General features: G+C 31.0%; 2 protein-coding genes and 1 long non-coding RNA gene across 4 annotated transcripts in view; 2 read left to right on the top strand and 1 right to left on the bottom strand.

Moving 5' to 3' along the window:
* The first annotated feature begins 2,543 nt into the window (after nt 1–2,543).
* ENODL18 (early nodulin-like protein 18) lies at nt 2,544–4,855 on the top strand. Its single transcript, XM_068631725.2, has 2 exons — nt 2,544–2,960; nt 4,168–4,855. Exons 1-2 carry the CDS (start codon nt 2,717–2,719, stop codon nt 4,659–4,661), a joined length of 738 nt encoding a protein of 245 aa, XP_068487826.1. The 5' UTR covers nt 2,544–2,716; the 3' UTR covers nt 4,662–4,855.
* Nucleotides 4,856–7,590: 2,735 nt separating this feature from the next.
* On the bottom strand, nt 7,591–8,940 carry LOC137826913 (uncharacterized). Of its 2 annotated transcripts, none has more exons than XR_011083621.2 (2): nt 8,625–8,940; nt 7,591–8,516 (listed from the first exon to the last, which is right to left on the bottom strand). It is a non-coding gene; the product is annotated as an uncharacterized LOC137826913 (long non-coding RNA). The 2 variants fall into 2 exon arrangements; XR_016515066.1 differs by having other exon boundaries at nt 7,591–7,823; nt 8,625–8,877.
* A 3,322-nt stretch (nt 8,941–12,262) lies between these two features.
* The window catches only part of LOC137823480 (ARM repeat superfamily protein), a 31,505-nt gene continuing 28,965 nt past the window's right edge, over nt 12,263–14,802 (top strand). Inside the window, exons 1-4 of the mRNA XM_068628642.2 lie at nt 12,263–12,569; nt 13,279–13,446; nt 13,681–13,770; nt 14,276–14,412. Of these exons, the coding sequence (XP_068484743.1) occupies nt 12,384–12,569; nt 13,279–13,446; nt 13,681–13,770; nt 14,276–14,412 (581 nt within the window). The 5' untranslated portion in view covers nt 12,263–12,383. The remainder of the gene's footprint in view (nt 12,570–13,278; nt 13,447–13,680; nt 13,771–14,275; nt 14,413–14,802) is intronic.

Raw genomic sequence — 14,802 nt, 5'->3', positions numbered from 1 at the left:
AAAATGGGCCAAACCCAATAATAAAAGAAAAGAACATTAACACATATTAACAAAACCGATACATAGGTAAACTATACCTATTCATAAAGAATTATAAGAACAAACTAGATGAAAGTATATTATATTAATGAAATGATTCTCTATGAATAATTGTTTGACATGCACGAAATAATTGAACAAAACTCGTTTTCCGAGTTAAGGACTTCTGATAGCCAGAAAAAATTCCAAAAAATTGTGTAGAGAAGACACGACTTCAAGGTAAATAACAATTGCACATCAATGTGCAGAAATCGTGATTGAGACAAAAGATTTTAATTAAGATTGAATGAAGCGCATAATAGATTTGTATAACTAAAGTTGTGTATGGTAAGTAAAATTTAAGTGTAATGTTGTAAATTGAAGTCGTGTTCGAGACTAATGATATATCAAAGTACACTTAAGTTGTACTTATCATGCACAACTTCAATTGTACTATTTTTTTTATATTTTTTTAGGTATTTTTTTAAATGATAGAATAAATTAAGGAAAATTGAGTTGTGTTATTTTGATTGAAAAAATGTATAAAAATTAATAATGGTTATAAAATTCTAAATCTCATTCACTACAACCTAAATTAATTTATTGATGTCTTATTCAATTTTAATTAAAATCACGTGATTGTTATTAACAATGAAGTTGTGTGTTGTCTGCATGATATTTTTGAAATTCTTTTCTGATCATTAGAAGTCGTTAGCTCAAAAAATATTTTTGTTCAATTATTTTGTACATATGCAATACGACTTGTCCAATGAAAAAAAAAATCCATTATAAAAATAACAAATGTAATTACATAATTTTGAAAGAAAAAAAACACCGTTTCGAAAAATACTCAAGAGGGTATTAGTATATAAAAACTAAGGATATGAGATTTTTTTTTCTTTTGTGATATCCAATCTTCACATCATATTATACGTGTGAAATAGTTTTTATACATTTAATTACGTAATTATGAAGTTTAGACACTTCTCTTAAATAGCGTGTCAATGTCAGATACTCGTATCGGACATCGACACTCGTATTATATTTGTAGGACACGTATCCGTGAAGTGTCAAATTCAAACAATATTTGTTGAATTTTTAACAATTATAGTATGATTTTAACACAATTTTAAAAAAGAAAAATACATTAATTGTATACATTTTTATTATGATTATAAAAATAAGAAACAAATCTTTTTGAACCAGTCATGAAAACCATCTTTCTGTTCCAAAAACAAACTTATAACATACTTATGCACATAAATATTTATTTTCAATTTATATAATTTATAATTATATAATATATATATTTGTATTCCCGTATCTTACATTTTAGATATTATACGTATCTCCGTATTCGTGTCCGTTTTTAAGTATTCGTATCAATATGAGTGTTACATAGTTACCTACTTAAAAAAATAATGTGCTTTTTACACAGCACATGTTCTTTTCTTTTTGCTGGGTTGTGAAAACCAATTTAACTCTCTAGTCAAATAATAACCCAAAAAAATGACATCACACTAGGGTTTGGATATCACTTTCAGAACCAACTAATATGTACTTGCTAAATGCCGAAGGTCAAACTGAAGTAGTTAGCACCGTTTTATTGCTATACTCAAATAATTGAGTAAACTTCATACACTGCACTAAAGAACAAAGGGTACACCCAATGGAGTGGTTAAGGCATTTTTATACATAAAAGGATATGAATTCATAATAATCACCCACTACTATATATTTCATTAGAGATTTCTCACAAGATTCATAACTTATAAAATTTCATCTATCATTGTCTATGTACTTCAAATGTCTTAACTAAAATAGCAAAGGACCATAAAGAGAATAGAAAGGTGAATGCAACAATGAAGTGATTAATAAGAAAACAATAGAATATTAATTGTAGTTTGTTTTGAATGTTTTTATATTCAAAGATTATTTGTTTCTCTGCCAACTCTTAAAATTAATTATAAATGGGTTAACTAATTAAAATAGAATTGTGTTAGGAAGAAGATAAGATATGAACGATGAGGAGTTGCAGTAAGTAGGGTTTCCCTTTATTCCTTGGTATTCTAAAAACACTATAAAATCCATGTTTAAAAGGAAGGAGACACACGTAACCAAGATGTTTCACCCACCCACCGTCTTCGCTCATTCCACGTGTCAACCATCACATGGCTATGTTTCTTAGGAATATCTTATGCAACTGGGTCATGATGATGAAACTAAAACTACCATCGCACTTTCCCCTCTGGATGGGATCCTCTTTGACTTGGAGTTGGAATCAAAATAAGTTTAATTATATTGTATATGTTTAATTAATCACAAATCATGTTTGAAATTATTCTTAAAATAATTATTATAAAATAACGAAACTTATTATATATACTTAAACTATGCTATTTTTTTTTTATCACAAATCAATCTTATGATTATTCATGGTGAAAATATTAAATTGAATTAATTCATATATTTAAAATAATAGTTTGTGACGTTAAAGCAGATAATGTAACTGAAAAAGAAAGTGTAAAGAAAAGAAATAAACTTGTCTGACAGAAATTATTGGTAACAACATGCAGCAGTGACTATTTTAGTAATTAAGCAGAAAGGGAGAGGTTCATAGTGAGTCCATAGCTGGCAGCACAAGAATCCCACATTCCCTTTCTCTCAAGCCACCCAGTAATAAAAAGCCAGTTTTTCTATGCTTCCAACACCTTCACAGACCCCAAGAAGAATGAAACAGGGAAGAGGAAGAAGCTCTTTTCATCCTATGTCATCAATTCTCTCTTCTCTTCTCCTTTTCTTCTGCCTCTCAGGATCTGCTCATGCTTACAAGAATTACACAGTGGGAGACTCTTTAGGCTGGTTTGACAACACTGAGAACTCCAATGTCAATTACCAGAAGTGGGCTGACACTAAAGAATTTACCTTAGGAGATTTTCTCAGTAACTCTCTCACTCACACTGTTTCATCTTCTTTTTCTGCTTGCAACATGTTTTCTTCTTCTATTTCACAAAAGTGGTTCATGATATTATATATGTGTGTATGTTCTGATTTTGATTTCAATTCTTTTACCTGATCTCTGAATTTTGACTAACATCCTTTACTACCATGATATCTAATCAGATTTACTGTGATTTCGGAATATGCTGTATAGTTATCTTATTATATATCTCTGAGTGGCACAGAAATTAGATTGACTTCAATTATTGTGTGTTTCCTCCGCAGCATATCAGCTGGTTTTGGGGTACGTTGTGGCATATATTAATATATTAATGTTAGTAAATTTAGAAAAGTTATAGGGTTTAATTGGAAGCACTTTTGGTGGTAGTTTTATGGAGTCTGTCAGGATCCACAACCGTTAGTCACAAATCAAGTATTCATTCACTCTTCAATTTGCCAAAATAGTAAACCAATATTACTGTCAGTTACCATTTGTCTGTTTTGAGGTAAAAATGGGAAAAAAGGAAAATCTGATACCCAAAATGACTAGTTGACAATCACTTTTTCTTATTCTTTTCTTTTGGTACAAACATTCTCTTCTGATACTCTTATTGAGTGGCCACTCTTACTTGATTAATTTTTCTTTAGTGTAAACATTTAACACTGATATTCTGAGAGGAAAGAGACTTGCTTTTAAGCTAATAGTCAAATTAAGGCTAACCACTACACTTGTAATTGGCTATGATTGAGCTATCATTCAAAAGAGCCATACGTTTTTATAAAACATATATAGAATTGTGGCAAACACAGAATAAGCCATTTCCACAGCAATCAGTTGGTCTGAAAAGTAGGTCGTGCTTTGAACAACAGACCATGCCAACTTTTTTACAGTTGCCGACAATTGAATTTTCAATTCATAGCCTACTGAATTCTTTGAACATGGAGGTGTTGGCAGTTTGGTATGAATATTTATGATAGCCTAATCTCACCTCACAATAACATGCATTGAAATTAGGTTGGACTTTTCTTGCAAACAATGCACTCATGTGAAGAGTTTTACATTCTTAATCAATCAAAAAGTTATGTTAAATATGATAAAGGTTGACAAAATTATCATATTTCTGAATGATTACCATTGCAAAAAACACTTTATTCTATCCTTACCTAACTGCTAAACACTTTTTTGACTTGTGGGTGTTGTTCTTGCAGTTTTCAACACAGACACCAACCACTCTGTGGTTCAGACATACAACTTTACAACATACAAAGAATGTGATTACGATGATGCACAAGACAAAGACACAACCCAGTGGTCAGCATCTGATCCATCCAACACCCAAACACATCCTGTGACAGTGGCAATTCCTTTGATGAAGGAGGGCCCAACGTACTTTTTCTCTGGTGATTATGATGGTGATCAGTGCAGGAGTGGACAACACTTCAAGATAAATGTGACCTATGGAGAAGGGTTGCCCAAAAGTCTCAAAAGCCCAGAAGAAGATGCCCCATCTCCTGCTGGTGGTGTTGCTGGAGATGATGATTCAGCACCAGACACCATTGTCCCTTCCAACTTCAACCACCCCAAAGAAGAAGAAGATGATGATGACAAAGCTAGTGACAAACAAAACTCTACTTCTCTCTCAGTCTCACTGTCTGCACAACTTCACATTGTCCTATTAGGGACACTACTTTTCTTCTTTTGATGAGTCAATATTTTTTTTATACTGATATTTTTTAATTATAGGTATATGTTATTATTTTATCTTTTTTTATTCATTGGGTGAGTGAAATAATAGGGTTTGCCAGGTAGGATATACCATATATTATTTGTAAACTAAAATAATGTTACAATTACTTACATTGCTATATATGAATTGCCATGTAGATCATATATATACATTGGTTGTGTTACTTAATTATTATGTCAGGTTTATGATTACTACTAAAAAACTGTTCTAAGTAAATATCTATAACTATTTATTAAAAATATGGAGCTTTCTTATACAATTTGTGTGTTTTAATTTATTTTTATAATTACATTATTTAAACTACTTATTACTCATTGCTACTATTTAGTATATATTATTATTTTTAAAATGTAAATAGACACTAGGTTTTCCTTTTTCCTTAATAACTAATGGTATGGGGGCTTACTTGAATACTTATATTGTTAAATATATTAATTTTCTAGTTCCGTTTTTTGGTTTTAATTTTTGATTAATAGTTTAAAAGTTCACTAAAGTTAATCTGTTATTTTTATCTACTTTTAAATATTATATACACAATTTATGCATTTTTCTTGTTTATTTAAGTTGATATTACAGTTTGAGTTATATGAATGGAGCATTGACAATGCAGATTAAAAATTGATGGTTTTATGATTTTCACTCTCGTGCATAAGTTTATTCTAATGTATGATATTTTATTTTCAGAAATCATATTTTCGTAAATATTATTTGGAGGAATTTAAAAAATGTGTTTTAAATTTTATTTTTAATTTAAAACTATTAAAATAAAACAATATTTAAAATTTAAAAATGATTTGCATTACGGAATACAACTTTTCCGTAAGAATAAAAATGAAGTGAATGTTTCTTCCTGCACCTAACAGCCTGAATGGTTGAGACAAACATTTTTTTTATTAATTTTATTTTTTCTGATAAAAAAATAAGTGAATAATATTATAATTATTTTATCAAAACAAACTAAACTACGTGTCCCGGTAAACATGAAATTGTTAGATTTATAAGGTAATATTTCTAAAATAATTTTTTAAGGGTTAAATTCATAATGTAAAAAAATTACATATCTTAAGTTAATCCTTTTTCAGTTCACCGGAAATATATATATATATATATATATATATATATATAATCTAATTATTAAAAAAAATGCAAGGTTATAGTAACAATAGTAAACACTAATGCAGATTTTTCTTTTCACATTATGCTAAATTTTTTTTTCATAAAAATATTATGTCTACGAAAATTGTTATGAAAAAAATGTGGTGGCAAATTGTGCAGAAAAAAACACTTTTTATTATATGACTTCTTTCAATTTTACTTTGTAAACCTCTTCGTTCTATCTTTTATTGTATTTTTTTAATATCAATAAAATACTTATAGACTTCAATATCATATCAACCAACATGAAATTTCTTATTAGATATTAATTGTTCAACAATATGGATAACCTATATATATATTGTTCCTACTAGGGAGATGGACCTAGAGAACTGTTGAAGTCTTTTTCTTCTTCTTTCGATCTGGCAGATGACTGGGTGATGAACTGTGATTCTTCTCGTCCTCCTGCTTATCCTTCGATACTCGGCACTCGGTCTTCGGGCAAATCACCGGATGGTGGGGTACCTGCGAAGGCACTCCGACGCTCAAGTCAGTAAAGCGGGTGGTCAGCTCTCAGGTAGGTGAACAGTAATAAATGACATACCTTGCTCCTTGGGATGCACGCTATTTATATTATTGTAATGGACCTACCTTGTTGGGCCCGTTTATCGAGGTGGATACCGCTTAGGGTTGCATTACCTAATTCTTGATGATGGATTAGCTTCACTGATCTCGGTTTGAGCGTTAGTTGTAATAGGGTTCGACCGCCGGTCAAGTTCCCGTGGTATGGGTCGGCCATCGACCAAATCCTTGTGGTCTTTGTCGCCTCGGCCAAGTTTTCTGAGGTCTCGGCCAAGTGGGTCGTCGACCTCGTCATCCGGCCAAACTTCTTAAGTCTCAACCAGGTTCCCCTGGTCTCGGCCAAGTAGACTCGACCTCGGGCATCCAGGTGGGACTCGACCTCGCCCATACCGGTACATATATATATATATATATATATATATATATATATATATATATATATATATAAAGTCGTGATTATTATTTTCACAAACTAACTCACAATCCACCACTTACCATTATTCATCCTATATAGTATACAAAATAATTATATTTTCTAATTTTACTATTATTTACTCTAAATCCTTCTTCTATCTTCTATACTTATATTCTTTTTCCACAATGTTATAACGTATTTCTTTCTTATTCTTATTTATTATTTTATATATCAAATTCCAATATTCACTACAAGAAAAAATGGTTTTAGCAAGGGTTTATTTTTACATTACTAAGGGTTAAAACCTTCGTTAAGTCATTTATCCAAGGTTGCAGTTTCCTCCGCTAAACCATCCCTGGGGAATGTGTTACCCGGGAATTTTTTAAACTCCAGGAAAAGTCTTTCAAACCTTCCTTAAATATCGTGGGTTTAAAAACCTCCGTAAAATACCATGGGTTTTAGAACCCTCATAAAATATCTCGGGTTTCAAAACCTCCATAAAATAATATAGGTTTCGAAACTTCCGTAAAATACCACAGGTTTCAAACATAAAATACCATAGGTTTTTGAAACCTTTGTAAAATACTGTGACTTTCAAAACACCCATAAAATACTATAGGTTTTGGAACTAAGAACATTTTCTTTTTTACTCATTTATCATTTAAGCATTCATGTGCTTTTTCAACCACAATTATTGACATCTATTGTATTTATTTATATGTAAAGTACCTTTTCAATAAACAAAACAAATAAATGGATATAATATGCATCAATTAAAAAGTTATGCATATATAACTAAATTTAATAATTTATATAAAAGTATATCAAGTATACACGCTGAAATTGAAACTCAAACACAAAATATGAGTTAAAAGAACTAGGAAAAAAGCAATACAAGAATAATATCTATATGAAGTACTACAAATGAAAACCTATCATATTGTTTACAAAATACAAAATAGGAAAAATCATTTCTACATTATACTATATTCTTCAACTATGCTCCTCTTGATGTCCAGAGAAACCTACAATATAAGCATGTATCATAATTAAAAATGTATAATCTGAAAAATAAAACAATTTCTTTATAATTGGAAATTTATTTATTTATCATAATTAACTAACAATTTATAATATAACAAATTTCAAATGAAAGCTAAGTAGATTTTCTTTTGTTCTGCAACACATTAACTATTTACCATGGCCAAAAACATCCTTAGCTTTTCTTTATAGCATTATCATATATGAATATTATATTAAATATTTAAAGTAGGTAAAAGTACTATGGAGATATAAAAAAATTCTTAAAAGGTAGCTATTAAACAAAAATATATAAAAATGTCAATCATAGTCAGTTACCAATTGCGCAGAAGAGAAGTAGAAAAGAAAAGATGAATTTGCATACATAAAATAGATTACTTTAATTCTCTTAAAGCAAACATTTGACAGATTATGTATTTTTTAAAACCTTAAATAGGTAATTTATTTTAACAGTGAGCAAAATTATAATTGAAAAAAATTACGGAGAAACAGAGATCTGACACGATATAAAAAACACATAGCAATTGAAGAATCTAAGTCGAAACACATCGTTCAGTGCTGTAAGAGAAAGAAATCAAATTGGAGAGAGAGAAAAGGTAGAGAAGAACTCATCGATTGAAGGGAGAACGAGAAGAAGAAGCCTGTGAGGAAATGGTACCAATGAATAGAATCGATACCTATCAACAAAATCATAATCAAACTCTTGATTAAGCTATACATATACAAAATTAATTAACATTAAACTCATAGAAACAGAAGAAGAAGAAGAAGAAACTAATTATTACCTTTGTTCGACCTTCTTCAAATTAGGGTTCCAAGATCGTCAAATAAATAACAGATATCACATCACTAATCGCGGAACATACTTGCGTTTTGTAGACAAGCGGTTCTGTGGTGGAGCGAAGATTGAAGCAAGTTCCATGGTGGAGTAGCAGAACCATGTTTCGTGCTGGAATAGTAGAAGCACGTTTCGTGTTGAAGCAGTAGAAGCAAAGGTCCAGTGGTGTGCGATGGGAGTGAGGTGCGAGTTGGACAAAAATGAGAGTGAAGAAAAGAGAAGATGGAAATGAAAGGTGGGTTTAGGTCTACCGGAAGTGAAGAGGAAAGGAAAAAAAAAAGAAAAAAAAAAGAATTTGAAATAAAATTAGAATAGTTTACCAAGGTTTTAAAATAAACCTCTACCATTTAGCATAGGTTTTCAAATTAACCTCTGCTATTTACCAAAGGTTTTAAAATAAACTCTGCCATTTACCAGAGGTTTTCAAATAAACCTCTGCCATTTAGGGGAGGTTTTCAATAAACCTCTACTATTTCTACTATTTGTTTTCGAATAAATCTCGTTAAATAGATCTTTGATATTTAATGGAGTTTAAAAAAGTTTTTCTTAATTAAATTTATTTTGAAAGTTATATTAAACATTGATAAATAAATTTCTTTTAATATAATATTTCTCTATAAACATATTAAAAATATAATTAATAGTATTTTTAGTTTATGATAGTTTTTAATAAAAAAATTACATAAAATAAACAAAAAAATTTAATAATTTTTTATTAAATAAATATTTCAGATTAATTGTAAAAAACGTTAACATATTTAAATTTACACTTTCAAAACGATTTAGTTATCAAATATATTAAAATTATATTTTTAATTATTTGTTTATAAAAAAACTTTAATTACATTTATTTATTGAGATGTGAGAAAATTTAAAATATTTTATTGATTTTTTACCATAAACATGTCAAACTTAACAAAAATTTTAAAAAATCATTATTTTGATGAGGTTTTAGAATAATCCTTTGAAACTTATCGAAAGTTAAAAAAATCTACACTATTTTGTATAGGTTTTAAAATAAACCTTTGAAAATTAACTAAAATTAAAAAAAAGTTCTGCTATTTTGTAGAGGTTTTAAAATAAATATTTGGAAATTAACTAAGGTTAAAAAAGACTCCGTTATTTTACGGAGATTTTAAAATAAACCTTTAAAAATTAATGAATGTTAAAAAAACCTTCGTTATTTTGTCGAGATTTTAAAATAAACCTTTGAAAATTAACAAAGGTTATAAAAACTTTCATTATTTTACTGAGGTTTTAGAATAAACCTTTGAAAATTAACTAAGGTTAAAAAACCTCCCTTATTTTGTTGAGGTTTTAGAAAAAAACCTCCATTAATTAAATCAATTCATAGGGTTATATTAACCTCCATTAAAACTTTTTTTTTTTAGTAATTAAAATTAAAAAGCTAAATATAAAAAAATTCTTTGGACCCATCTCAAGAAGTCACCATCACGTGCCAAAATCCTTAAAAATATATTACATCATAACTATATAATGACATTTTGAATCATGAAAACAATTCCAAGAAAACTATAATTTACATTATCTACCGTGAAAAATATCACTACAACCCTTTGTATTATTTTATTCATTGTTGAATAAAAAATAACTACATCCATATCATATACAAAAGTACGTCCATTCCATTTTAAACTTATTCTAATACTTATGTTCCATTACCATTGTATGAATTTTTGTTAACTTATCATAAAAGAATAAATTTGGGTGTTTCTTCTTACATCTTTACATTTTTTTAAAATACTAAAATTAGTTTTATCATTTTTATTGTACCAGTATGGGCGAGGCCGATACCCACCTGGCTGCCCGAGGCTGTGTCTACCTGGCCGAGACTAGGGGAACCTGGCGAAGACTTGAGAGATTTGGCCGAGATGACGAGGCCGATGACTCACTTGGCCAATACCTTAGAAGACTTGGTCGAGACGACCGAGACCATGGGAATTTGGCCGATGGCCGACCATACCAGGGAAACTGGCCCGACGGCTGACCCCTATTACCGTTAACGCTCAAACCAAGATCAGTGAAGTTAATCCATCATTAAGAATTAGGTAATACAACCCTAAGCGGTATCCACTTCGATATACGAGCCCAATAAGGTAGGCCCATTAGAATAATATAAATAGCATGCATCCCAATAAGTAAGGTATGTCATTTATTACTGTTCACCTACTGAAAGTTGAACATCCGCTTTACTGACTTGAGTGTCGGAGTGCCTTCACAGGTACCCCACTATCCGGTGTTCAACCGAGACCGAGTGCCGAAGGAGAAGCAGGAGGACGAGAGAAGAATCCTAGCTCATCACCCAACCAATTGACCGACCGAAGGAAGGAGAAGAAGACTTCAATAGTTCTCTAGGTCCCATCTCCCTAGTAGGAAAGAAGACTTCAATAGTTCTTTAGGTCCCATCTCCCTAGTAGGAACATTTATTTATAAAGACATCTTAATGGTTTTTATGATTACACTTATTTTGTTGGTTGATTGTTTGCAATGACAGATAATGATTTAAGTTGTGGAACAAAAATGGAGGTGTAATTGAGGTTTTGAAGTGTTGGTTAACTTTTAAAAGTAAAAAATGTATTTTTTTAAGATGATCTATGAAACTCAGACACTCCACTTAAATGATATGTCATTGTCGGACACATGTATCGGACACCGACACTCGTAAGACACGTATCAGTAAAATATCAAATTCAAAAATATTTCTTGAGTTTATGACAATTATAACACGGTTCTAACACAATTTTAAAAAATAAAAATACATTAATTTTTTAAAAACTCAAACTTATTGTATAAATTTTTATTATGATTATAAAAATAAAGAACAAATCCTTTTAACCAGTCATGAAAAATATTTTGTTTTGCTAAAATAAAATTTAAAAATACTTATATACTTAAATATTCATTGTCAAATTATATAATTCATAATTATATAATATATAAATCTATATTTCATATCCTACATTTTAAAAGATTATACTTATCATATTAGTGTTACATAAATATTAAATATAAAAGTCACATTGTAAACTGCCTCTCCATAGTCGTCACCATTTTGATATATACACTTAGTGTACAAAACTCACAAACAAAATCAACTCCTCCAACAACAAAAGCAACTAACACTCACCATCTCGAGAGATACTTATTTTGGAAGTTTGTTCATAAACTTTCAGAACGATTACTAATGAACTTCTGAATTTGATGTTCCGAAATTCATGATCCATGATATAAAAATTCCCCACTTATTACAATTTTAACTTTCCCGACAATATCCTTCCACGTTGCATATTCTAAAAGAAATTTTGAACAGAGTTCCTACCATTTGCAGCAAGTATTTACAAAACATTGAAAAACAATCATAAGGGTAACATAATCAGCATTGCACCTGTAATCCAGCACCAACATCTCACCAAAAAGTTCAACAATAGACAAGGCAAATACAACCCCAACATCAGATAAAACTGGGAAGGGCAATGTTGCCATTTCAAATCATGTGAAGGTGTACTTAGAAAAGGGATGGGTGCAGGAAGTAATAGGCAGAGAGAGACCATCTCGAACGAAGAGTCAAAGCAGTCGTAGAGCGCAAGTAGCCTCATTTCCCAATTCATATTTATTAACTTGCGCTGCGCACAAAGAAGAGTTTGAGTTTGTTGGTGAAGAAACGAATCGAAGAAAGAGGGAAAAAATGGCGCAATCATCATCGTCGTCTTCGTTGTCACCGAAGTCCGACGCGGAGGTAGAGGAAATGCTGGATCGAATGCTCACTCGTTTGGCTCTGTGCGACGATTCCAAGCTTGAACCGTTGCTTGTGAAGCTTCTCCCTCTCTGCATCTCCTCCCTCTCCTCGCAATCCCTCGCTGTTCGCAACAAGGTTCTCCACCGCCCAATTTCAATTCCGCTATTTCTGAATCAAACTATGAATGCGTAAATTGAAAATTGAAACATCTATTCTCTGTTGTCGGAATTGCTCTGAGTCTGCGGATAGAAACTTATTGCTGTTCAGTGAGAGTAGTTTTGCTTTAGGGTAGTAAGACTGTATTGCACTTTTAAGAATAAGGAACAGTTTACGTACATGTACCTCGCTGTTTGTAGCTTACCTTGGGTTTCCAAATAAAATCGCGAATGCGGAAATTGATTGTGTTTTGACTCTGCAAACGCTATCTTCTAGATGGAAATTGAAAATGTTTCTTCTCAGTTGTTGCTAGTTCTGAGTTAACCGATATACCGAGAATGATTTTTGCTTATAGTACGAGTGAAACTTACTTGTAAGGACAGCAAAGAGTTTGCCTACGTGAACATCGATTTTGCACGGTCTATTTTGTTCTCTTTTGATGTAAATTTATGAAGTATATTGTGTTTTGGCTATGCGAACATTATCGGCTAGATGAAATATCTCTTCTCTGCTGTATGAATCAGCAGAAGAAGCTATTGCTGTTTACTAAGAATACTTTTTGCTTTTGGCATAGTGAGATCACATTTTGCACTTTTTGCTTTGCACGGTGTATTTTGTCCTCTTTGATATAATTTCGTGAAGCGATTTGGTAAATGTTTTTACAATGGTTGACTTGTGTTTCTGACAGGTGCTTGAGATTTTAAGTCACGTGAACAAGAGAGTTAAGCTCCAGCCTCAAATTGGTTTACCTTTGTCTGACCTGTGGAAGTTGTATTCGGGTTCTAGTGCTGTCCCTATCATAAGGAATTTTTGCATTGTGTATATAGAGATGGCTTTTCAGCGTGTTAATGCAAAGGTCTCTTGTTCTTTATATCTTAGTGCCTGTTTGTTGTTATTATTTTGTGGATTTAATGTGATTTTTCATGCTGATAATTCCTTTTTTGACACCTTGTTGAATTTTCGGAAGTAAATAATGTTTCATTATTGGATAAATAGACAAATTGATTGGTTTGGAACTCTTAAATAATTTGTTTTGTGCTATTGAATGCTTACTGTGGAGACTATCTGATGCCCCACGCATTTCAAATAGGAAAAGGAAGATCTGGCTCCTGATCTCTTGGTGAACATCTCAAAACTTCCACTTCAACATCAGGAAATCATCCTTAGAATCATTGTTAAGGTATCAGCATGCACTATTGGACTTTTCTCAAATCTTAATGGTGATGGTTGTAGCTTGTAATTACAGTTGTGGAAGAGTTTTTCATTGATTTTTTTCAGCATTGTACACAGTATTTGAGTTGGTGTCATTATAACTATTCAGTGCATTGGGGGACCCTTTTCTCCTTATTCTATCTTGGAAATGCTTCAGTTTTTCAGATATGACTTTCTAAGAAATTGGAAGGGATATATAAGGAAAAATTGATGGAAATTCTAAGCTTGGGAATTCAAATAAAGGGATTTTTTGGTGGGAAGAAGAGTCCATTACTGCCATTAAGAGCACTTGGATTTCTTGGATCCATGGGCTTCTTTCCAGCATCCTTTTTTAAAAGAAACTTTCTTGGTGTATTTTCATTATTTATATATCTTAGTTGCTTTTTTTCTTTTCTTTTTTTTGCTATCTTAGTTGCTTTTTTATTTTTCTTTTTATTATCTTTGGACTACCAATGGATTTCTGCTTCTTTTAGGTAATTGGTGAATGCCACTCTGGTCAAATTGGTGAGGAAGTTGCTGCAAAGTATAATAAAGTGAACAACTCTCAGGATAGGGAGTTGTTTATTGAGTTTTGTCTTCATACAATATTGTACCAGCGGGTCTCTCAAAGGTATGGAACTGGCTTCTGCTAAAAGAAGCTAATGGTATTTAAATTTGTTCTGACATGAATTAATCTGTTTCCTTCTTATTTCAATTGAATGACAATTTGGTAGAGTATATAATGTGTGCCTCTTTTTATGTGCATTTTCCTTTACTGTTCATTGTAAATTGTATTCTAAAATGTCCTAAGTCAAGTCATCTGTTAGAATGTTAGTTGGTAATTGCTGTAACTGTCAGTAAGTTAGAAGTTAGTTGAACAAAGTAAAATAATGTATGCATAAGAATCAGAATACTCAGAATCTGAATCTAAGAATAGAAAAGTGAAAACTTAGTTTTATTTGCATAAAGATTGGCAGACTTTCTCTCTCTAGAACTCTTTTTAGATTTTGTTCTGTTGCAG

The sequence above is a fragment of the Phaseolus vulgaris genome, chromosome 8 (genome assembly GCF_051622355.1).
Source record: "Phaseolus vulgaris cultivar YP4 chromosome 8, ASM5162235v1, whole genome shotgun sequence".
Lineage (NCBI taxonomy): Eukaryota > Viridiplantae > Streptophyta > Magnoliopsida > Fabales > Fabaceae > Phaseolus > Phaseolus vulgaris.
This window is presented reverse-complemented; position numbering and strand designations above follow the sequence as displayed.